Source organism: Grampus griseus (genome assembly GCF_964374135.1).
Source record: "Grampus griseus genome assembly, chromosome: 12".
NCBI classification, from domain to species: Eukaryota; Metazoa; Chordata; class Mammalia; order Artiodactyla; family Delphinidae; genus Grampus; species Grampus griseus.
This window is the reverse complement of record NC_139006.1, coordinates 48,036,466-48,059,991: the sequence shown is the minus strand read 5'-3', so window position 1 is coordinate 48,059,991 and position 23,526 is coordinate 48,036,466. Positions and strand designations below refer to the sequence as shown.

Genomic DNA, 23,526 nt, shown 5'->3' with positions numbered 1-23,526 from the left:
TCCAAATACTTCATTGGAAGTTCATAAAAGATCAACGGCAAAAGCGTACCATAAAATTATACTTTGCGTGGCAGAGAGTTTGGTGACACTTCACACACTTGCTAATGAAACAGAAACCCCAAAAGGTGTTATATTACAGTCACACAGTCTTCCTGTTCAAGACCTAAATAAGAGAAATTAAAAAAAAAAAAAAAAAGAAAAAACATAGAAGGGCCAGAAGATTTGGAAGATCTGTTCTCTTTCCTTCCCCTGCTCTAATCAAAAAGTCCTTTTCTGTTATTTTATCATGTATTGGAGCTTTTTATTATAAATATGAATATGAGAATGCAGCATCTCAGCAAGATCTGAATAAAGTAGTCTTACCCTCAGATAATCTAGGACCTTGATAGAGAAAGGCCTTTGTGAAGGATAAACGCTTCGCTATGATCCTTCCTCATCTATTCAAGAGTAAATATCCCATACGCATGTTAATGTTGATCATTTTAAATGGGGAATTCCCGATTTCTGAACCAAAGAATTTTCAGGTTTCCCCCTCCCTTAAGCAGGTGTCTTTCCATCTCTCACCAATCAAAGGGTAAGGTAAAAAGGCAGGCTTTCAATGAGCTGATGTGTATTTTAATAAGTTTACTAATCAGAGTACATATCAATTAGAATGAATCATGTTCATACATTTAATAGCAAACAAAACTCAATCTAACTCAAGTCCAGCTTTCTTCCATGTTCATTTTATTCAAGGGCATACCTTCTTTTTTCTGCTTCTTTTTCCCCTTCTTTCTCGGACACCTCCAGCCCCCATTGACAACCAAAATGCAGGGCTATAAATGTAAGGGTGCAATACATCATGAGGTAAGTCTAGAGAACATGTCCTCTACCAAAATGCACATGAATCTCTGGTACAGCAAAAATTCCAGAGTCATGCTGGGGTTCTTTTTGCATGCTAAGCAGGGTCAAAAATGTGACCTCTCTGTGGCCAACCTTATATATCAGATAAGCTCCAAAGTTTAAAGGTTATATTTGTGAAATTGCAGCTGGTTTTCCTAGCACTTGATTCTAGCTCCTGCAAATCAAAGACTCCTAATTGAAAGGCACATCTGACAATAAGCTTAATCTTCCAGTAAAAAAAAAAAATTGTAAGTTCTGAATCCTTACTGTTGAAGAGCTGACAGAGAAGTTCAGAGATGGCTGTATAACCAGGGAAAATATGTTTTCCAACAAGATCATAAAGCTTGAATGGTACAGGGAAACAAATGTAAAGCAAAGGGCTGTCCTCTATTCTGTCTACTTCCCCCACCCCCACCCCCGTTGTACACTTAGCCACTCACCTCTTAGGCAAGGGCTCCTGACTTCCAAGTCAGACTCAAACCCCAAATACCAAGACACTATAAAGTGACATCTTGGCATACTTTGAGATCAGATTGTTTCTGCATTTCACAGTGTGAGGGGTGAGGGGGAGGTGAAAGGGAAAAGCAGCATACCAATGTAGTGAAATCTGGAAACAACAGCACATACACAGACACAAAAAGTTTGCATATTGCACAGAGCGCTTGAAGATCATAAATCTATGCATGAGAAAGACGTAGTGGAAATTTTGGGGGGGATTAGAGTTTATTTTTGTCATCTCTGTGAGACAGCTACTCATTCATCCAGATCACAGCTAAGAAAAAAGCTGGTCACAGAAATTAGCAGTTTCAGCTCAGCAGCGAAGTCGCCAGCCTGTGAAGGCAGAGAGAAATTGACTAATTAGCAATGCGCACTAAAACTTGACGGTTCTTTATAGAGAGAGAGAAGAGAGAGGGAGAGAGAGGGAGAGGGAGGGAGGGGGGGCTCGCTTTTTCCCCTTCTTTCTTCCAAAGATGTTTGAAATCGCAGTCATTTACGCTCGACAATTTTTACAATAGCCTTGAGCCATAATTTTGCGAGTCTCTCCAGCATCCATCCCCCTGTATGGTCTCTCTCTACTGGCCAAGCACGACCGTTTCTCTCCCCAACCGTGGATTTCCTATTACTCTCGTTACGACTCACTGAGCCCCAGGCCCAAGGATAATGATGTGTTGTTTCTTGGTAGCATAATTTGTCACACGTACATTTTTTCTTCTTCTTCTCTTGCAGAAAGCTCTGCTCCCTCTCTCTCTCTCTCTCCCCTCTCTCCCTCTCTCTCTCCCTCTCTCTTTCTCTCTTTTCTCCCTCTCCTACATTTTCTTGCTGTTGCTAATTCATGGTGATCAAATGATGTACGACAAAATAAATTGTAAAGAGTGACTGCCCGGAGTTGGGAACCTGAAGGTGTTTTCCCCCCTCCCAAGGAGAGAGCAAACCTTTAAAAAGGAAGGACAATTGATTTTGGGGGGGAGCTTAAGTGAGCCTTGACTTTGCAGCTGGTTGAAAGCAGGTAAGTTTCTGGCCTTGTGTCTGCCTTGTGTGTGTATTTTGTTGTGTCTTTTGGGTTGTTGGCCGCGTGGGGAGGGACGGGAAGGGAGTCTTTCAGAGGGGTGGGGGGTGATTGTGTGGCAAACGCTCATAAAGAATAAAACTCCTATTGCAAGAAATAAGCAGATGAGGGGGGAAGGCAAAGGAGGAGAGCAAGAAGGAAAGGGAATAGGAAAAGATGGGGTGGGGGGGAAGACAACGAAGCGGGGAGAGCGAGAGGGAGGTATGACCGAGTCCACTTAAAGGGAGAGACTCTGGGAGATGTTTCAGGAGAGCCAGAGCTTTGGGGGCGGGGGGGGGGGTCGGATGCTGCTGGGGGAGGGAGCTCGCGGGAGATTAGGGTCCACCTGGAACGGGATGATAAAGTGAGTCGAGAGGAGCCCAGTCCGGTGGAAATAGGAAGCCGGCGATCCAGGACTGGCGCCAGGCAGGGCAGAGTGAGCCGCAGTGGAAGGCGCAGGTCCGGCGGGATCCCTCTGAGCCGGGCGGCGGCGGCGGCGGCGGCGGCGGCGGCGGCGGTTCTCCCGGGCTGGCGGGCGCGCGGGCCGGGTGTGGGCAAAGGGTCCCTTTCTGCTCAGCCCTAGAAGGTGCAATTACACGTTAAGGACCTGGCGCATCGATCTCGCCGCCCCCCCCCCCCATCCTGCCCTCCTCCGCCTGGATGCGGGCGGCTCAGACTTTTTGCACAAGTAGTTCCAGGGCCGGGGGAGTCGGGGTGCCCGAGTTGGGGGGCTCGGGGTGGGGGGGCTGTGCTGAGGGGCTCTGAAGGAAGCTGCGGCTTCGGCGGCAACGCTGGATCCAGAGATCCCGCGCCGAACTGCGTGCCCCCCCACCATCGGATAGCCCCCAGCCCCTCCCCCAACACCTGCCGGTTAACTTGAACTTCTCATAGTTACAGGAGTTAAAGCCACTGCGCCCAGTGCCTGGGAGGGAGAACGGTCCACACGAATCCCATCGGGTCTGCCGGCTCTTGCTCTAAATCCACCCCAGTAGCTCCACTGCCTTCCTCCTCATCTTCCTCGGTGCCGCCCCGCGGGGGAAGGGGAGATACACGCCCGAACTTCCGCGCTTTGAAATGCAGGAGGTGGGGGAAGGCGGGGGAGAGGGGGTCTGGGGCTGGAGGGATTCTCCTGCCAGGTTTAAAGGCGTCTCTGGAAAATTAGCAAAACTGAGTGGTGACTGGGAAGCCAACAGTTTGCGAAGCAGGGAAGCAGGCAGGGCCGGGGTGAGGGAAATGAGCTAGAATTGATAAGGACAGCTCCCGCCTCTGCCTAGTCCACTGAGCTGGTCCTCACCGCGCTCCGCTGCACTTTCCCGGGAGAAGAAAGGGCTTTATCTGCTCCCTCAGACTATTAGTCTAGGAGTTTCTCGGGGCAGCACGGCTAATCGAAGGGGTCCCCAGCTTTTGGAGGGCTAAGTATTGCCCGCCCGCACGCCTGTCGTGTCCCCGTTCCCACCCCCCAAAACTGGACCAACTGCGAAAAGCAAAGCTGCGGGCGCGAGTTGACCTGGAAGCTCCGCCGACGGTCGCCTCTGCTCTCTCGGACCACCCCCCGGCTCCCCACTCCCCGGCCTCTCCCCGCCCCGGCCGGGCATGGACACGAGCCCACAGGGTGTCTCGGCCTCAGCCGCCACTTTGCCGTCGCTGCTGCCACCGCTGTCGCTGCCAAGAGCCGAGCCCGGGTGGTTTTAGGAAAGTGGGGGACGAAGTGTGTGGGCGGTGGCGGGAGGCGTAGTAGGGAGCAGAACGGGCGCCCGGACCCCGGACAGGGCCCTTCTGGTGGCGCTCACGGATCCAGCGCCTTCAGACCTCCTCCGAGGGTCGGGGTCCGGAGGCCAAGCTGAGCACTGATTGTGGTTCTTCGCCCTCCCCTCCCCTCCCCTCCACACCCGTCCCCACGCCGACCCCACCCCACCCCCTCCACTACCCTTCTCCCCTCCCTCCCATCCCCCACCCCTGTCTGCCAGGTCGGAGGAGGGTTTAAAGCCAGGTGCGCCGAGTCAGCTCGCCATGTCCAGATCCGGGGACCGGACCTCCACCTTCGACCCCAGCCACAGCGACAACCTGCTGCACGGCCTCAATCTGCTGTGGAGGAAGCAGCTGTTTTGCGACGTGACCCTGACGGCCCAGGGCCAGCAGTTCCACTGCCACAAGGCCGTGCTGGCCTCCTGCTCGCAGTACTTCCGATCGCTTTTCTCCAGTCACCCCCCTCTCGGGGGAGGGGTCGGCGGCCAGGACGGTCTGGGGCCCCCCAAGGACCAGCAGCCGCCGCAGCAACAGCCGCCGCCGCCGCAGGAGGAGCCGGGGACTCCTTCCTCCTCCCCCGACGACAAGCTGCTGACCAGTCCTCGGGCCATCAACAACCTGGTGCTGCAGGGCTGCTCGTCCATCGGGCTGCGCCTGGTGCTCGAGTACCTCTACACGGCCAACGTGACCCTCTCCCTGGACACGGTGGAGGAGGTGCTGTCGGTCAGCAAGATCTTGCACATCCCCCAGGTCACCAAGCTCTGCGTGCAGTTCCTCAACGACCAGATCTCGGTGCAGAACTACAAGCAAGTGTGCAAGATCGCCGCACTGCACGGCCTGGAGGAGACCAAGAAGCTGGCCAACAAGTACCTGGTGGAGGATGTGCTGCTGCTCAACTTCGAGGAGATGCGCGCCCTGCTGGACTCGCTGCCGCCCCCCGTGGAGTCGGAGCTGGCGCTCTTCCAGATGTCCGTGCTGTGGCTGGAGCACGACCGCGAGACCCGCATGCAGTACGCGCCCGACCTCATGAAGCGCCTCCGCTTCGCGCTCATCCCGGCCCCCGAGCTGGTGGAGCGGGTCCAGTCAGTGGATTTCATGCGCACCGACCCGGTCTGCCAGAAGCTGCTGCTGGACGCCATGAACTACCACCTGATGCCCTTCAGGCAGCACTGCAGGCAGAGCCTGGCCAGCAGGTATGAGACAACAAAGCGGGGGGTGGGGGGGAAGAGGCGAGAGGCCGGAGGGAGGGGTGGGGGCAGGCAGGAGGAGGATAGGGGTGGGCTGGGCGGGAGGCTCAGGCAGGCTGAAAACAAACAGTTCAGACTGTGTGGGGAAAGTTGATTTCAGAGTCCCTGAAAGGTCAACAGGAAACTGGCCTCACAGTATCCCCGAGCTCTAGAAAGCCCAAGTTCTCAATATCCCCAGAGCCGGAGATGTGGGACTTGCGGGCTGAAACTGACAGGCAGGTGGGGTCAAAGGCCAGGCAGTTAGAAGTACAGCCTTGGAGCCCTTTTTATCCAGGCTTCCCTCTACATCTCAAAATATGCTTACTTAAGAAAAAGGGTTCTGTGATGAGAAGTCCCCACCCCAGTCCCCCTCTTTCCTGCCTTGGGCAAGCAGAAGTGCCAGGCGATGCTCGAGGAGGAAAGCTTTCATTCATTCTGACACTCAAGTTATTTTCTGTTTTTCAGCGACTGGGGTTTGCTTAGAGCTCTGAAAGGCTTTGTCTTTTAGGGTCGCTGTTAGAAATTCTGGCATCCCATACCCAGGCAAACTTTTCTATCTTATGAAAAAGCAAAACCTTTCCTTACAGCAAAGCAAGAGGATTCGGGATGTCAGAGTGAATCCTGCCTAGTAGTTCCCATGTCAGAGGGAAGCACAGTTGAAAACTGAGAGGAGGGGAAGGTCATCTAGCTGCAGTTAGGTTTGTACGCCTGCTCTGAAGTCACAAAGAAGTTGGAGAGTTGTTATTGTTGTTGTTGTTGCTATTTGGAATGTGTCCCCTGTGTGTATTGAACGTGGGATTTCCTGTCAAAGTTGAGAGAGAAACAATGCCTTTGAAAAATGCTGCTGAGATTAAAAAAACAAAAAGACTGTTGAAATTGGCAATCATGTTTTATTGGCTCCAATTTTAAACGCCTTTTTTAATGAGCCCTAGCAGAGGGTTGCTTTCTCTTTTTACAAAAGAGAAACAGTATCTTCTCAGTTTCTCATGATAAAACATCATGATTCCAGATGCCAGGCTATCCCAGTCTAATCCACCTAAGTGCTATGTTAGAAAGTACACAGTTTAAGAATCCACCATGGCCTTTTCCCACTCAGAACAATGTCTTAAACATGGGGTCCACTTTCTGCAGCCTTATGGAATTAAATGTTTATTTTTTCCATCATGATGTTTCTACCAGACCTAGGTAACTAAACTTTTAGGAAACTGGAAGATATTCTCTACAGTTGTTTAGGGAGCACTTGTATTCAGGTGAGGCCCACGGGAGGCATGGGAAATCTTGAACTTAGAAATCTTGTAAGTTGATTTTTCTACTATTTTCAAGAAATGAATTGTAGTGTCAGAACATGACAGTTAAGACAATAACACAAACGAGGATCCAAACTCATGTGATTGAATAGTGAACACAGGAGTCCAAGCGACAATAACATGGAATGTATTTTTGTTTTGTAAGAGTTCCAATTTGCCTAAAAATCAAGATGGTAAGCTTAATGTGACAGGCAAATGTTACCACACCAAGGAACATTGGTGATCAATATTCTGTTATTTTAACTTTTGTGACTTACAAATATACTTAACTTAGCATGTATCATACTATTAAGTTATAGTCCTGAACATACATTTATTCATATTTTTTAAATGTACAATCTAGTATAAATTCAGAAACTCAGAAGGATAATAAAATTAAGATTTAACTTGTTCTAAGAGTAATTTGGGGAAATAAGCATTATAAATTTGATCCAATAAATAAGCTTGAAGTCCTCATTGCACTTTTACCTGATAAATATGTCCTAGGTTTCAGTGTTGGAAGAGTTGACTTTCAAAATGCAAAATCCATTTCCCACCTTAGTCTGGATTTAGCATGCCAGCTGGGGCCTGCTGGCTCTGTCCTGGTGGATGGCTGAGATACTAGGCTGCCTGGCTCCGTGACGACACCGTCCAGCTTCACTGGGCCATATCATTTGAAGGATATGTAGTGGCGTCTGACCACTGAATGCTTACAAGTGTCATGGATGCTGCAAGAATCTGATACTTCTGCCATAGGAAGAAAACTGTATTTTCCTTTAAAAGCGGAAGATACGGAAAATAGTTCATGTGAACCTATTGTTGATCTCAAAGTAATATAATTTAGACTTTGTTCCATTATTAGTAACTGAAGCATTTTAATTTCAGGGACTAATTACATTATTCTAATTTTAATTCACAGAAAGAATGCAAGAATAACCACCAAGATCTTAACTTAAATGTAGACAAAAATGTTGTAAGTTGCAACCAATAGTATGATATCAGCCCATTTGTTATAGCATCAGAGCAATATAAAAATGTTCTCTCAGTCTTACATGTAGTCTAACAGAGGGATAAATGTGTTAAACAATTGTTTTTGAAATTGCATCACTTTTATTGAAGACAATTGAATGGAAGGGCATTGTATTTATTACTTTTTATCCACCTGTAGTCTAAATATGAAAGAGTTCCTCAAATTCAGAGGAGTGGGAAAATTTAAATTGGCCAGTCTGTTGGAATAAGTTCAAAATACAAGCATATAGAATAACTTCAGAAGGAATTTACTTGTTTAAGAATACATGTTATCTATAGAATGTAGGGCTATTAATATAATAACAATATTTTAAATATTTTTTAAATTATTGAGTAATTTTCAATTTTTATTAAGTCTAGAAAAATAAAGCAAACCAAGCATAGAGGCTTTATAAATATGCAAATTAATTTAATTTTTATCCTAATTGCTTAGTTTTTCTGATTATGACATTTATACTCGGATTCATATTTTATTTTAGCAAACTAAGCATTAAGGATATTAAAAATAATAGACTTATTATCTTATATTAAAGTATATACATAACTAATTTAAGACCACAGGACCTGGATGGACAAAAATTAAAATATTTTGAAGTCTTATTTCTTATTTTCATATTGCTTTATTGCAAGAAATGGGACACTTAAGAAATAAGTTTTGAAAAAGTTTCTGGGAAAGTCATTATTAAAGGCTTCTAAAGCAAAAAAATTTAATAGAGTGACATGACATGCAACATTTAGTGCATTAAGAAGTAAGTATCAAAAGACTTGTAGTGTAAGTTTAGCTTAAGTAACCCAAAAAGTTTTTTTATTTGTATTTAAAAAATTTTTATGCATAATTTAGTAATTGTCCCAAATAAATCAAATTGGACTGGCTTAATTAACTTCTCTTTTACATTTTCATTGCACCTCCCACAATGTAACAGTTAAATAAATGTTTAGTGAAAGTTGAAGGAACTAAAATTATAAAATAAGACAGCCTCAGTGTTACATTTTACCAAAAGTTCTTCAACCTATGTTACTATTGCACATAACCAAAGTCCATTGAACCTCCTCCAGGAGAACACGTGTAATAGAAAAGCATTCATAAAAATAATTATATTTTTAAAATTTCCCACCTTAGTCTGGATTTAGTCTGGATTTAGTCTGGATTTAGCATGCCAGCTGGGGCCTGCTGGCTCTGTCAGCTATCCAGCTGTTACAGTCCTGTATACAAGCCTGTATTGAAGTATAATTTTGAAGAGATTATATTTTATAGATGATAAAAGGCTACCTTATAAAGATTTCACTTTCTGCAAAACAGTCTATTTAAAGATTTCATATAAATTAATGTAAAAATCTATTTAAACATCAGAAATACTAATTATCTATTTGCTAAAATGACTTGCAATGATTAAAAAGCCATTAGAATTCCTTAAGGCACAGTTTTGATTCCTGGTTTTGGTGCTTAGAAAATGTTTCTTTAAATGTAGGACAATATTTTCTATTGATTCCCTTCCTAAGACCTGAATAACAACCTTAACAAAGCAAACTAATCTTGTGTCCTCGCATCCTCTAAATTGTGATTTCCCTTTATGTCAATTAGATACCCTCAGATAAGAACTTGTTAGGTAGTTAGATTTTGTATCAGAAGTCACTCAACCATTCAGAATACAATTTGTTTATTATCTAAAACAGGACCATTGATTACAAAATTATATCACAGATATGGGAGCCAAATAGTTATATCCTACAATCAAAAAGCAATTAGAGTAGATATTAGTGCATTGCATTGGCTCAGAGGACTTACTGACAATAGTGGACATGTTCAAATTTTAACTCATCTTTGTTTTTTCCCCCATACTTATGAACACACTGAGGCTCACTCATTACCTTAGCTAATTTCTAAGTATCTCAAATTTCTTATCTTAAAAATACAGTGAAAAATGTTACTTTACTTACAACAGTTACTTCATACCAGGTGATATTCTAAGCCTGTTACAAATATTAAGTTATTTAATGCTCATGATAACCCTAAGGGATGGGTACCATCATTTGTTTCATTTTATGCATAGAAAAACTGATGCACAGAAAAGTTAAGCATTTTGCCCATGACTGCACAGCTGGTAAGTGGTAGAGCCCAAGTCTGAGCCCAAGCAGTTGTGGCTCTTGAGTCCGTGTTCTCATCCATGGTGTTCTGCTTCTTACTATGAGCCTCTCTATTCTATCATATAATCTGGTGATTGACCCTAGAGTTATATGTAGGTTTAAGACTTCCTTTTTGGAAAGACATTTGTGAGGGTTAAATTTTAATGTATCTGACTTTAAAAGAAGTTAAGGACATGTATTATTCTGGACCAAAGGTCAGCTTTTTTGTTTCTGTAAAAGGTCAAATAGTAATTATACTTGGCTTCAGGGTCACACTAACTCTGTTGCAGCTACTTCACTCTTCCTTGGTAGCACAAACAGCCACGGACAATATGTAAATGAATGAGCATGGCTACGTTACAATACAACTTCATTTGTGAGCATTGAAATTTCATGTAATTTTCACATGTTATGAAATATGATTCTTCTTTTGATTCTTTTCCACCATTTGAAAATCTAAAAACCATTTTGTGTTGGGGGGGTGCCGTATAAAAACAGGAGGCAAGCTGGATTTGTTCTGTGAGTCATAGTTTGCCAAAACCCATTTTAGGCACTTGGGATACATCAGTGAACAAAATGGACACAAAATTTTGCCCTTATTCTAGTGGAAAGAATCCCTCTGGTGTTCTTGCTTCTGTTTGGAAGGAATTCAAATCTAAATAATTCTATCATGCTAAGTTAAAATTTCAACTTTCTGTAGTAAGACTTAAGAATTTGAATAGCAACCCCAGGAAGGTAAATGGTGATTAATTAAAAGAGTGAACGCGTTGCTCATTTTTTTTCCAACATACTGGAGGTAGAACCAACTAACATAGATTGGTCATTATTCAGAATAGGCTTTAATATCATTGATATGGTATTTTAATGATTTCCAGGAGGAAAGGTACATTTAACACACTGCTTTCTGAGACTGACATGTACGTATCGAATAAACGAATCTAGGCATATGAATGAACATGTGACCAATTATTCTTCTAAATGCCAACCTGTATCTCCAGCTGCTGTGATCAAAGGGCATTCTTGGCAGGATTCCTGACTTCTGAGTGCATCAGCTGGATTGAGTATGTCTATAGAACCTCCCTGCCTTCTCCAAAGTGGGTAACCGCTGGAGGAGCGTGCGTGCTGCTGTAGGTTTGGCTTATGTGTCTATCTCCCCGACTGGATCAAGTGCCTGGACTTGACCCCAAAGTGTGAGTTCAGTATGAATGCGTATTGATCTTAAATATAATTGTGGTGGACACTTAGGATTTGTTTCAGTTTCATGTGAATTGACAAAGCCAATGAAAGATAAAAATGGAGGTAATTTTAAAGATGATTACATACACACACACATACACGCACACAACTGCTGTTTGCCAGTAATAATGGTACCTATCACTAATTGAGCACCTACCATGAGTGAGCTTGACAGATTACTTACATTCTTTCTAGTCCTTTCAATCTTTTAACATATTAGACAGTTGAGGCTCAGAGAAAATAAGTAAGTTGTCCAATTATCTGAATAATGTTGAGTTGGGAGTCAATTGTCATCATCTGAAGAATAGTCTCTTATTATGAGTGCATATTGTACATATGGCCTCTATGAAAAGCAAACTCCAATCTACACCTCCCATATCTTTGTTTTACCACAGCACAGTAGTGATTAAAAGTTCCAACCCTCTAACGCATCTTCAAACCACCCAACCAATGAAGAAGAGTGAGAGGAAGATAGTAGAAAGCCCAGATTTTTTCCTACTGGTCTACCATACTCAATTATTCGTTCTGAGATTAAGGGACTAAATAATGAGATTGCTGAGATTATCACTATGATACTGACTTACTAAAAATAAGATGAGCCAATATATTTTAAATAAATCAATAAAAATAAAAACTTTTCAGCTTAACTCTGAAAAATAATTGTGAAAATAAAACAAACCAAAACAAAGCCTTGGAGCTCGTATTGGAACCAAGAGATTGCCCCCAGCCCCCTAGATTTCTGTGCACTGGAGTCCTAGAGAAGCTATCAGCTTTGTTTCTGTGAAGACAAGAGAAAGCTCTTCACATTGGTGATACTTACAGGTGATAAATACAACAGGTAGAAGCCAGAATTATAAAAATACTCGTATGTTTTAATAACAGAAAATAAGATTAGTCTAATTGAAAATTTATTCTGCTTATCTTTTGTTTCAAGAAAATCATTTTAACATTTGCTACACTGTAGTGTTTATGCCTTCTGTCATTCATTTGGAATTTCAGAAAATATATTCAGTGCTATGTCATTTCCATCAACATCCAAGTTAATTCTTGATGCATGAATTACTAATGATTTCTCTTAAAAAAACCAAACAAATAAGCACTGTCATGATATGGGCAGGACAGTGAGTTAACCAGGGGAAGGACTCTCGGTTGTAACATATAGTGAGTATGTCTATTTTACTGTAAATATCAAAAGGGCTTATTTACTCGCAAGTATTAATGACAATCAGGTTAGAACTATTTGCAGCATTAGAAGTAAAGCAGAAATGCACTAGAGAAAGCTTATTGTAGTTGGGAAATGAAAATAGCGAATATTTGTGATAGAGAGAAAATAAATCAAAGGGAAGTAAAAAGAAAAAACAGCAGTAACAAAAATGCAAGGAAATATGGGAAATCAAAGAAATTATTAAGATATAAACCATCTGAAAAAGAAAGAAAAAGAGAACTAGTAGTAAAGGAGGACGGGCAAGAAAATTCTAGAGTTTGGAGAGTAGACGCTCAATATTTGCTGGACTAATAAGCACAAATTAAGAAGCATTTAAGTCACTACATAGTGAACATATAATTTGCAGAGTTATAGACAAAGTTCCACTAAAAGGAAAAAAAACCTCTTTTCCTCAAAAGAAAAAAATCTTTCAACAAGAAAAAAATGGTCAGTCATGGACCCTTCACTCCTATAATTTGATTCAGTTCAATAATTATATATTTGTAATCTGAGTTAAGATGTATTATAAATAACTCTTTGTTCTTGCGCTAGATAATGCAGTAGCTTCAGAAGCATCAGGGTTTAAAGGGGCAGTCTGTTATGCCAACAGGAGGAGATGAAAATGTAACTGTATTCTTTGTAAATCTTGATTCTCAGTGTAATTAGAGCTGGCAGCAGACCTGAGAAACAAGGGGACCTTCATGACCTTGGGCACATTTTCTAAACCCATGCCCATGGCCGTGCCACGCCCACGGTGGGAATTTGGGATGATGCGTCGAATTTACCACTAACAAGAAGTTCTGCCACGGAATATCCCCCAAACTTATGCTGAACATGTATAACACACCAAACTCTGTGCTATGCTCTGAGATACAGAGTGAAGAAGACAGACACATTCGTGACTTCACGTGGTTTACCGTATAAGGAAGAAGAAATAAGTACACAGATTAATCACACGGGTAATACATGCTATAGATTGGAAAAGTGCCATTTGCTGGGAAACGGTATAACACAGTGCTGTAACCTTGTCGGAGTGGCCGAAGAGTTCTTTCTCTACAGAAGAGGTTTAAGATGAACTTTGAGAGATGAGATATCCAGAGTAGTGGGTCTGGGGGAAGGCAGGGTCTGCAGGTGGGGAAGGCATAAGCTGAGAGAGGAGTACGTACACGAACACCAGGCGGCAAAGAGTTCGGTACCTTCCAGGGGCTGAAAGGAGGTGTGTGTGGCTAGAGATTGTGCAGGGAGGGTTGTCCAAATCATAGAAGAAGTTGTGGGCTGTGCCAAGGATTATCCACTGCATGGATGAATTCCATATGGAAAAATCAGCGTGCTTTTATACTTGAACTGAGTAAATGATCAATACTATATTGGAAACACTGCCGCCTTTGAATTCGTAAACCTAAGTGTGTATCTTAGCTCTACTTTAGCTGAGTCCCAAATCAGTAAAATGGGTTAAGAATTATAGTTCACCTTCCTGGGGTTTTGGTAAGGATCAGCTCAGAACGTGAAAGAACTCCAAACAGAAAGTGCTAGTTGTAATTGATTTCTTTTTAATTTTAAAAGATACACTAAGCAAAGTTACCTGAATACGTTTTTGCCCATCTAGAAAACTCTTGAACATATTTGTGATTTCACTGATAGCACAGAAATAGTCAGACTTCTAAGGGCCTAAGAGTGAAGTTGGAGGGACTCGAAGGTGAACACAAGGTCATAGAAGGAAGTGGGAAAATCAGAATTTTTGATTGCTCTAGCAATTTATATTTCATTCCTGAAAATGATGGCCTTTTTAGGTATGAGAGTCTCCATTTCTTCCTTTCACAGAGGAGAGTCCCTCCTCTTTTTAATCTCATACATTCGATGTAGGGCTTCGTTTGCTGCCGCTCGCAGAGCCTCTGGCGTCCGCGTCTGGCTCTCTGCTCCCACAGCGCCTGCGAGCGGGTTGGTAAGTTACACCTGCGCAGGGACCGGAGCTTCCTCCGAGCTCAGCTGGGCCACCGTATGGAGACTGGCTCACTGGAGGCTGCAGAGAAGTGAACTGAAGAATTACAGTCGGTTTCACTTCCCTGCCTTATGTGCCTTCAGGTGCCTCTGAAGACAGACGAGGCCAGTGAAATGGAGAGGAGGACGAAGAGAGAAAGACCTAGGTTAGAAAAGAAGAGTCCTTGAAAATGTAGAGGCATCGTTGAAAGATGCGGAGGGACGGATGTGTTTGCGTGTCTGCGTGCGTAGCCCCAGACACTGCGCACTGCGGGCTGCCAGCTTGAAATTTTCTGTACGGTGGCTTCTGAGAGGTGTTTTTATCAGCTAAAGGTCTATTTTGCGTGTGGGTGGGGCCGGGACAGTCAAAGATTCACAGTCTGGCACTGAGTGAGGAGTTACTGGGTTGGGAGGGTCAGTTTTTTGCCAAAAAGAAAATAGTCGTATTTTGTAAATCCTGCTTAGAACAAAGCAGCAGACTCTGTCTGGCCCTGATTTTTAGCACCCCTCAGAACCAAGCACACCGGAACATCCTGGGCTAATGGAAAGGATTAGAAGAGGGAATGGAAAATCTGTGTCAGAGAGGGAAACTTCGAAGGAAGAACTTTAATGCTTTAGGATGCACACCAGGACCTCGGCACTTCCTACCCCATATGCATTAACAGGGGGCCATGGATACTGTGAGGGATCCCAGCCAATACTGGTGTGTTATAGAGGCAGAAGTGTGAGCCTCCTAGCAGGGACCAATTTGGTGGATTGGTTACTATGACAACTGTACCACTACTGTCAGTGGCAATTCCTGTAAACTCCCTGTCTTAAGGTTTTCACAAGGGTTCACTCCAGAATAACATCTGTAGGTACAGACTACAGAATAAAGCTAGGAGATATAGGTATGGAGAGAAAGAGACTATGACATAATAGGAGGTACAGATAAAAATGTTATGTTACAGTGCAAATATCTTAAACAGTTCTATTGCATAGTAATTAAGACCTAAAATTCAGACAGATGCAGGTCAAATCCCACCTTGACCACTTAAAAGCTGGCTGTCTTTGGGGAATTTACTTAATCTTCTTTCAGATCGCTTACCTCTGAAATGTAGATAATGATACCCACCTCATCAGGGCAATTCTGAATGTTGGAAGAATGTATGTACTACACTTAACACAGTACCAGACGGTAAATACTTAATCATTGATAGCTTTTATTCTTATAGGAATAGTTCTGTTTATATCCAATTTGCCTTTCTGTTCACTTGTTAGGACTCCTAATTCCAGGAGTCCAGGATGTTCATTCTAGAGCCAGATTCTCACAGTCTGGGTCCCAAGTGCTGCTCTGATAATGATAAGGTTTAGCTGACAGTGTCCGTTTTATCCACCTTTGAGTAAACTACAGAGCTGAGGCCAGTCCTGAGTCTGGTCCATTCCCTTGTTCTATCCATGTCAGCAATTGGAAAAGTTAGAAAAGCCTTTGTGGATTCAGGTTGAACAGCTTTTTGGAGGTGTAATTTACATCCAACACAATTTACCCATTTCAAGTGTACACTCCAAGGAGCTGTAGTATATCCAGTGTTTGCCACCATCACCACAATTAATTTTAGAACATTTTTACCACCCCCTCCAAAAAGACCCCATACCTATTAGCAATCAGCCCCCATCTGCCCCTGCCCCTTGCAGGTGTAGGCAACCACTAATCTACTTTCCGTCTCCATAAATCCATAGATTTCCTTATTCTGGACTTTTCGTGTGGAATATGGCATCATGCAATATATGGTCTCTGGAGGTGGCTCCTTCCATGCAGCATAAGTTTTCAAAGTTCATCTATGTTGTAGCATGTAACAGTACTGCATTCCTTTTTATGGCTAAATAATATTCCATTGTATGGATAAAGCACACTTTATCCATTCGTGGATGGACATTTGGTTTGTTTCCACTTTTTACTATTATGAATAATGCTGCTATGAGCATTTATGTACAAGTTTTTGTGTGAACATATGTTTTCAGTTCTCTTAGATACATACCTAGGAGTGGAATTTGCTGGGTCTTATGGTATCAGTTAACACTGAACAGATGTTTAACTTTTTGAGGAACCGTCAGAATGTTTTCCAAAGCATCTGCACTGCATTCTCACTAGCAGTGTATAAAGCCTCCCATTTCTCCACATCCGCGCCCACACTTAATACCTGCCTTTTTGACTGTAGCCATCCTAATGGATGCAAAGTGCTATCTCGCTGTGATTTGCATTTCCCTAATGGCTAATCATGCCGAGCATCTTTTCATGTGTTTATTAACCACTTGTATATTTTTTGGAGAAAAGTTTTTTTCAAATCCTTTGGCCATTTTTTAGTTTGGTTATTTCTTTTTCTTATTGAGTCGTAAGAGTCTTTTTGGCATTTTTAGGAGGGCTTCTTATGGTTCCTAGATCACAGCTGGGGGCACCTTCTGCAGGAATTGGGTATTCCATTTGACAAAAATGAAAATCAAACGCATGCACATGTACAGTGGAAAATTCTCTAGATACTTTCATGAGGCACATATGTCTTATTAAAATTCTTGGTTTTTAGTGTGGCAGAGGAAACTATCTGTGGTTGGTGTTTGTTTTCTTCTTCATTTGAGTATTTTGGCTTTATGTTGATTTAGGCATTATATTCCTCAAGTGGTAGTTGCACTTGGTGTAGCAAATCTTTTATTCAAAGAAAAAATATTTATTACTCAAGTTATTTATTTACATTGTCTTAAAGGCACATCAGAACGTTTTATTCAAACTATGTTTATGCAATAATTCTTTTAGGGAAATGAGGTAAAATTCTTTGACTGCCAAGACAGTGATGACTCATAAGAACCACTGAAGAAGAAGAAGAAATGTTTTAATAAAACCTGAAAAACAGATGCTCTTATTCGAAAGGGGATGCAAAAGTGTTCCTTGTGGGGGTGAGCAGGAAACAGCACAGCCCAGGATTTTCAGTCATGGCTGACATTCAACTGAGGGCTTCCCTATACGTATCACCAAGGCAGTTTTTGACATGGAAGAGCTAAATTCATCATGAGAATAACTTGTCCGGTTTCATCTTCCTTTGCTACAGTGTCCTTGCAGTTTTCCTTAGGGACAAAAAATATCAACTGCTCTTGACAAGAAATTACTTTTACTGCTCTTAGTAGGTTAGGTTACTTCACTGACTCTTTTTTTTTTAAGTTTTTAATTTATTCATTTATTTTATTTTTGGCTGCACCATGCAGCATGTGGGATCTTAGTTCCCTGACCAGGGATTGAACCCAGGCCCACGGCGGTGGAAGCGTGGAGCCCTAACCGCTGGACCGCCAAGGAATTCCCATAGGTTACTTCACTAACTCTTGCTTTGAGTGTATGGATGTGGCAGAATGTTCAGCAAATCATTTCCTGAGCTTAATGTTTATGCTTCCAGATGGAACAATTTCTATTTTGATTATGAATCTCTTTGAACAATCAAATTCTTGCTTTCTGTTAAAAGAGTTACATGTCTATTACACGACAAAGAAGACTTGAGGCCACCATCATAGATCTGAGTGCAAAGCAGTAGAAATTTTAACGTGGATTTCTTATCTAGCTATTCAAAGGGACCAAGTGTTATTAAAAGCATGTGATAACTTCATAGGTTTTAGTAGCACTACCAACAGATCCCAGGTAAGCAGATAATTGCCTAAACTAGTCACTTTGTGTGTTTAGAAGGCAGGCACCTTCTTCCCTCGGCAGAATTATAGAGAAGATACCTAATTCAAGGTAGTCAGTTCAGAACCCTGAGAAGCCCAATAAACTTCATCTGTCACTCAGACATTATTTTTATTTATTTATTTATTTTTTTTGCGGTACGCGAGCCTCTCACCGTTGTGGCCTCTCCCGTTGCGGAGCACAGGCTCCGGACGCGCAGGCTCAGCGGCCATGGCTCACGGGCCCAGCCGCTCTGCGGCATGTGGGATCTTCCCGGACCGGGGCACGAACCCATGTCCCCTGCATCGGCAGGCGGACTCTCAACCACTGCGCCACCAGGGAAACCCTCAGACATTCTTATATTCAAAATTTGGAAAGAGAAAGCAGACAAAGCAAAAACTGAAATAGTTAAACACCACTTTGTTGCACTCAAACTCAAGATCTGTGATTGCTCCAGAGTTAGGCAGCAGCAAGCAAAAACCCATTCCAAGGAAGGGGCACCCCCTGTACAGGAAGAAGCCCCTCAAGTCTTGCATCAGCCTAGTCAAACTGAGAGCCCAGGTTCCAGAACACGATAGTCTTTTTGACCTAGAAAGAATAATCTCACCTCAGAAAGATTTTTGTGGAGAGTGCTTCCCATTTTTTATGGCAAGGAAACTTTAGAATCTCAGAGCATGAGAAACGTTTAAAATGTCTGAAAGCACAAAGAAATGTATGTCTATAGCTTTACAGACACTAATTAGAGTCTGCTACAAAAGCTTATGGGAATCACTTCTCTCCTTTATCCATATCTGTTCTTATCCCTCCTGGTCGCCCTCCCTTCATTGGAACATTGTTAACCATTAACATTTACTGCATATGTAAGTAGGCGAGCACCAAGCAGAGGAGGAGATAAGGAGTCTGCCTCCCATATTCCAAATTCTCCATACGGTGAGGTTGGCTGCTATAAAATACAGCTGTTGTGTGGTGAAATTAAGACGATCCTTTCTTAAAGCAGTCGTGCAGGTTTTGACCATTGAAGCCTCCTTCTCAAGTGTCAATTCCCAAAAACGAGTGTGAGAGCCATTGGCATCATTCTGCCCTGTGTTTCTGTTGGCTGGTTAGTTCTGTTAAGGACTGTATTAGTCCGCTCGAGCTGCCATAACAGAATAAATATGGACTAGGTAACTTAAACAACTGAAATTTGTTTTCTCACAGTTCTAGAGGCTGGAAGTCCAAGATCAAGATCCAGCAGGGCTGGTTTCTGGTGAGGGCTCTCTTCCTGGTTTTTAGACAGCTGCCTTCTCACTGTGTGCTTGCATGGCCTGTCCTCTGTATGCAGAGTTGGGGGGTGGGGTGGGGAGAAGAAGAAGGGAAACTCTGGTGTCTCTTCCTCTTCTTATAAGGACACCAGTTCTATTAGATGTGGGCCCCACCCTTATGACCTCATTTCACCTTAACTACCTCCTAAAAGCCTTATCTCCAAACACAGTCACATTGGGAGTTAGGGCTTCAACATAAGAATTTGGAGACAACACCATTCAGTCTAAAACAAGGGCCAAGAACAGAACACAAGGAATTATAAAACAGGTTCGAGGCACTAACTGAAATGTTACTTTTCAACTAGATCTATAAGGCAAAATTATCTAGGCAGATGAGCAATTATCCAAGTCAGCAATGTGTTGATAGATCCTCCAATAATACAAACCTAGAAGAGAAAAAAAAAGTACAGATCTGTTTTCCTCAGTCCCATAAAATCTTGCCTAGATCAGTAGTTCTTTTTTTTTTTTTTTGTGGTACGCAGGCCTCTCACTGTTGTGGCCTCTCCCGTTGCGGAGCACAGGCTCCAGACACGCAGACTCAGTGGCCATGGCTCACGGGCCCAGCCGCTCCGCGGCATGTGGGATCTTCCCGGACCGGGGCACGAACCCGTGTCCCCTGAATTGGCAGGCGGACTCTCAACCACTGCGCCACCAGGGAAGCCCATAGATCAGTAGTTCTTTGAAGAATCAACCATAGAACTTTTTTATTGAAACATATCTTCCCTAGTCCTACCCAGAGATTCTAAATAGATTGATCTGGAGCGTGGACCCAGGAACCTGCATATTTAACAACTTCCTGGGTGATTTTGGGACCACACTGTGAAAATCACAAGACTAAACAGATGCTTCTGTTTTCCAATTTGCTACGTATCTATGGACGATGGAAGAAAATACTGATTGCGATTTACTGGAAGATAAGTTTAAGGAAAATTTGTTGCAAAGTTAAAAGAAATCAGATTCACTGACATGAGAAAAAGGGAAATGAGTCTTAGGGAAAGTTATTGGAATTACCGGACTCTGGGGATTTGTTTCCGGATGATGAAATTTGGGTACCTACTGTGCTAGAGAATTTTCAGGATAATTCAAGCTGCACAGTATAGAGTCCACAATTCAGCTTCAGAGAATGTGGTGAATTTTCCCAGAATAATTTGTTTCTGCCTGTCAGAGATCTGATGATTGTAAAGGACAGTGTCAGGGATTGGCTGATCGGTGAGCCTCAGGGGCTTCTGCAAATTCCCCTTCCTGGGGGTACGTTGGAGAGCCTCCCAGATCCTGCAGATCCCTCGAGCCAGGGTTTCCTTTATCACTTAGCCCCTCCAGGGTTGGTGAAGCAGCAAAGAACAGGCTCCCCACAGGGAGGGAGAGGAAAAGAAGAGGAAGATAAGAAATTCCTGTTTCACCCACCGCAGTGGGGTGTCCCTAAGCTGGATCCCACAAGCCACACTTCATCGTCTCCACATCTCACACCCCAGGCCTGCCTCAGTCCCTCATGGCTTCTCTACCCCAAAATAAGGATAACTTTCATTTATCTTAATCCCAGGATGATTTCATAACATTATTCTTCCCCTAAAAATAAATTCTGGGCCCCTGTAGAGGGTATCAGCTACAACTCCCTTTTCTTGAAAATGGATACCTATTTATTGCCATGAATATTCCAAGAGAAGCATGGGGTAATACATTCAGTTACCAACTAACTTTTCTCCCTGTCTCTCTGCACGACCACTCCTGCAGTGATGCTCCAACTGGCAACAGCCTGCCTGGCGGGCGGCTGGCTCCTGTTACTCAGTACGAGCTTCCTACTTTCCCCATGAGAAATCTTTCCCTGGAGTTAGAGGAATGGATAAAATCAGTCTCTAGACCCATGAGGTGTCAGTCAGGCCATTGTCCCCTCATCCTGAATGGCTGAACTTCTATTTGGGGAACGTGATTTTGTTAAAGATTCATTTTTACTGTTAGGTCTGGAACTGTCAGATACAAGTAATTTCAGTGGGAGGTATGTAACATCCTGAACTTGGATTTTCAGCATCATCATGTGATCTTGCGTCTTTCTGCACTTTGTCTTGTGCAGCAGGTACCAACATTTCCTCAGGTCAGGAAGTCACTCTTTTCTCTTCAGAAAGGCGGCCAGATGGGAGGGAGAGAGAGAGAAGTCTCAGTAATGAGATTGGTTCTCAAGAGGCAGCGTAGTCTAATAATTGGCCTTTATTAGGGGTTTAAACGCAGGCATTACTTAGGAGTCCATCACTGGCATGAGAGTGATGCTTTATCGCTTTTCATCACTAGGCTACACAGAGCTTGAATAGCTCCTTGGTGACAGGCTGCACAGAACCACTTCTCTCTTGAGTTTTTTCCTATGACACAAACATTGGTGTCCCTGCCAGCGTGTTGGGTGGCATCTGTTTTAGTGAGTGGGGAGACCCCGAGTCCCACTTGGAGGCAGGAGGATTAGTCGAAGAGGTCATACTTGCCACACAACTTCCTCCCAGGAATAGGGAGGATTAATGAGATGCTATTCCCATTGCAATTCATGCTCCTCAGAAAGTCACTATGTACTAGGTATTAGAATTAGAGATTATATAGGTAATCAAGCAAAGAAGATATGCAACTACTTCTAGTTACCAAAGGAAGCTTTCATCTAGGAGGTTGGGGGCGGGTGGAAATGCAGTGAGTATAAAGTTGGCTGGGAGCCATTTTTCCTCATGAAGCAAAGGACAAGGAGTGAAGTGTGAAATGCTATGTACAGTATAAAGATAGACCCATTCTGGCTTATGAACTAAGCCTTGGGGAGGCTTACATTTCATGGATTCAGATGAGGACCTTAAGACACTTCTGTCATATCTGCCTCTGCCATCATGAACCAGTCTACAGCTTTGGTGTCCAGAGAAATGTGGCAAAAACATCAGTAAACTACCCCACCTGCATGCTGGAGGAACCGGTGACATTCTGAGTTCAGTACGTGTCAGTGAAGAATTGTGGAAGAATGTCCTAGTGTGCTACGGGGGCTGGGGTGAGAAGTGAAGGAGTGGGAAGATGGTTCATTACAATTGTAACATGCAAAGCTCCAGTCATTCAACATGTTGAGCTTCTCATGGTCAAACCTATAAGAAGGGGCCAAGTTGGAATGTGACTAGGTTTTCAGAGTCACAGGATTTTAACATGTGTTAGAAGTAAAACACAGTTAACCCATGAAGTCCATGATTCATAAATATAATTGCTAGAACAATGATTGTATATTAGAACCACACAGAAAGCTTAAAAAGATTTTTAAAAGACACCGATGCTGGGTCCCACAGTAGATCATGAAATCAGAATCTCTGAGAGGCACCCCGACCCAAAATATTTTATAAAAGCTCTCCCAGGTGGTTCTAAAGAGCAGCCGCCATTGGGAAAGACTAGAACAGACTAGGGATTAAGCATTTTAAAGTGATCAGTTTTAAATAAGATATTAAGTAAATAATATACGGATATGGCAAAGATCATTAAAGCCCTGTATTGTGCTAATAACTGAAATTGGGTAAACTTCCCTGTATCGTGGGTAGCCCCCATTCTGGGGGACAACACTGATCCTAGGTAGCAGGTTAGATTTGGGGGTTAATCAACAAGACTGTCTGTTCTCCAATGTCACCCTCTGACTCTTCCACATTTTGGTTCAGAAACATGGCTTTTCCTCTTTCCCTTTTGCCTTTTGACACCCCCATCACCACACCCACTGACTAGACCTTAAAACAGATGAGGAAAAAAAAAAGGATGATAAGAATCTGTAATGACATATATCTGGATTAGTGGGATTGCAAATGACTTTGACTCTTTTCACCAGTTCGTTCTTTTATTCATCATTTCTTCATTCCTACAATAAGCATTTACTGAGTACCTATGTAGTACTAAGTCCTTTTTGTGTTTAACTATACTTAGAATTTTTCTCAGTGAGCCTGTGTTGTCTTTATGATCCAACGAATCGTAAAGTTACTTCCATTTTAGGAAAACTAAATACTGTATATGACTGACCATTCTCCAGTTACGCAGCCAGACTCCTGGCGGGAGATAAAGTGTCAGAAGATGGAAGCAAAGACATTTTCAGCCGTTCCTGAGAATCACAGAAGGGTTGTGTACGAAAGCCCTAGAGACATTTCCTCTGTGAAATGGAAGAAATAAAACCCATCCTGAGGCACTGGAAAAGGTGCCCAAACCCTTTTTCCTCTATTCTTTCATCTGTTAAATGGGGATAATGATACTTTATGTTTACCTACCTCAGAGAGGCATTACCAGGTCTATTTAAAGGCTCTTCTG

General features: G+C 43.1%; 1 protein-coding gene across 1 annotated transcript in view; it reads left to right on the top strand.

Annotated features, from left to right (window-relative positions):
- Positions 1 to 4,438: 4,438 nt before the first annotated feature.
- Positions 4,439 to 23,526, top strand: part of KLHL14 (kelch like family member 14) — a gene marked incomplete at both ends in the record, with an annotated part of 97,403 nt that continues 78,315 nt past the window's right edge. Inside the window, one exon of the mRNA XM_082668441.1 lies at positions 4,439 to 5,367. Coding sequence (XP_082524567.1) covers positions 4,439 to 5,367 — 929 coding nt within the window. The remainder of the gene's footprint in view (positions 5,368 to 23,526) is intronic.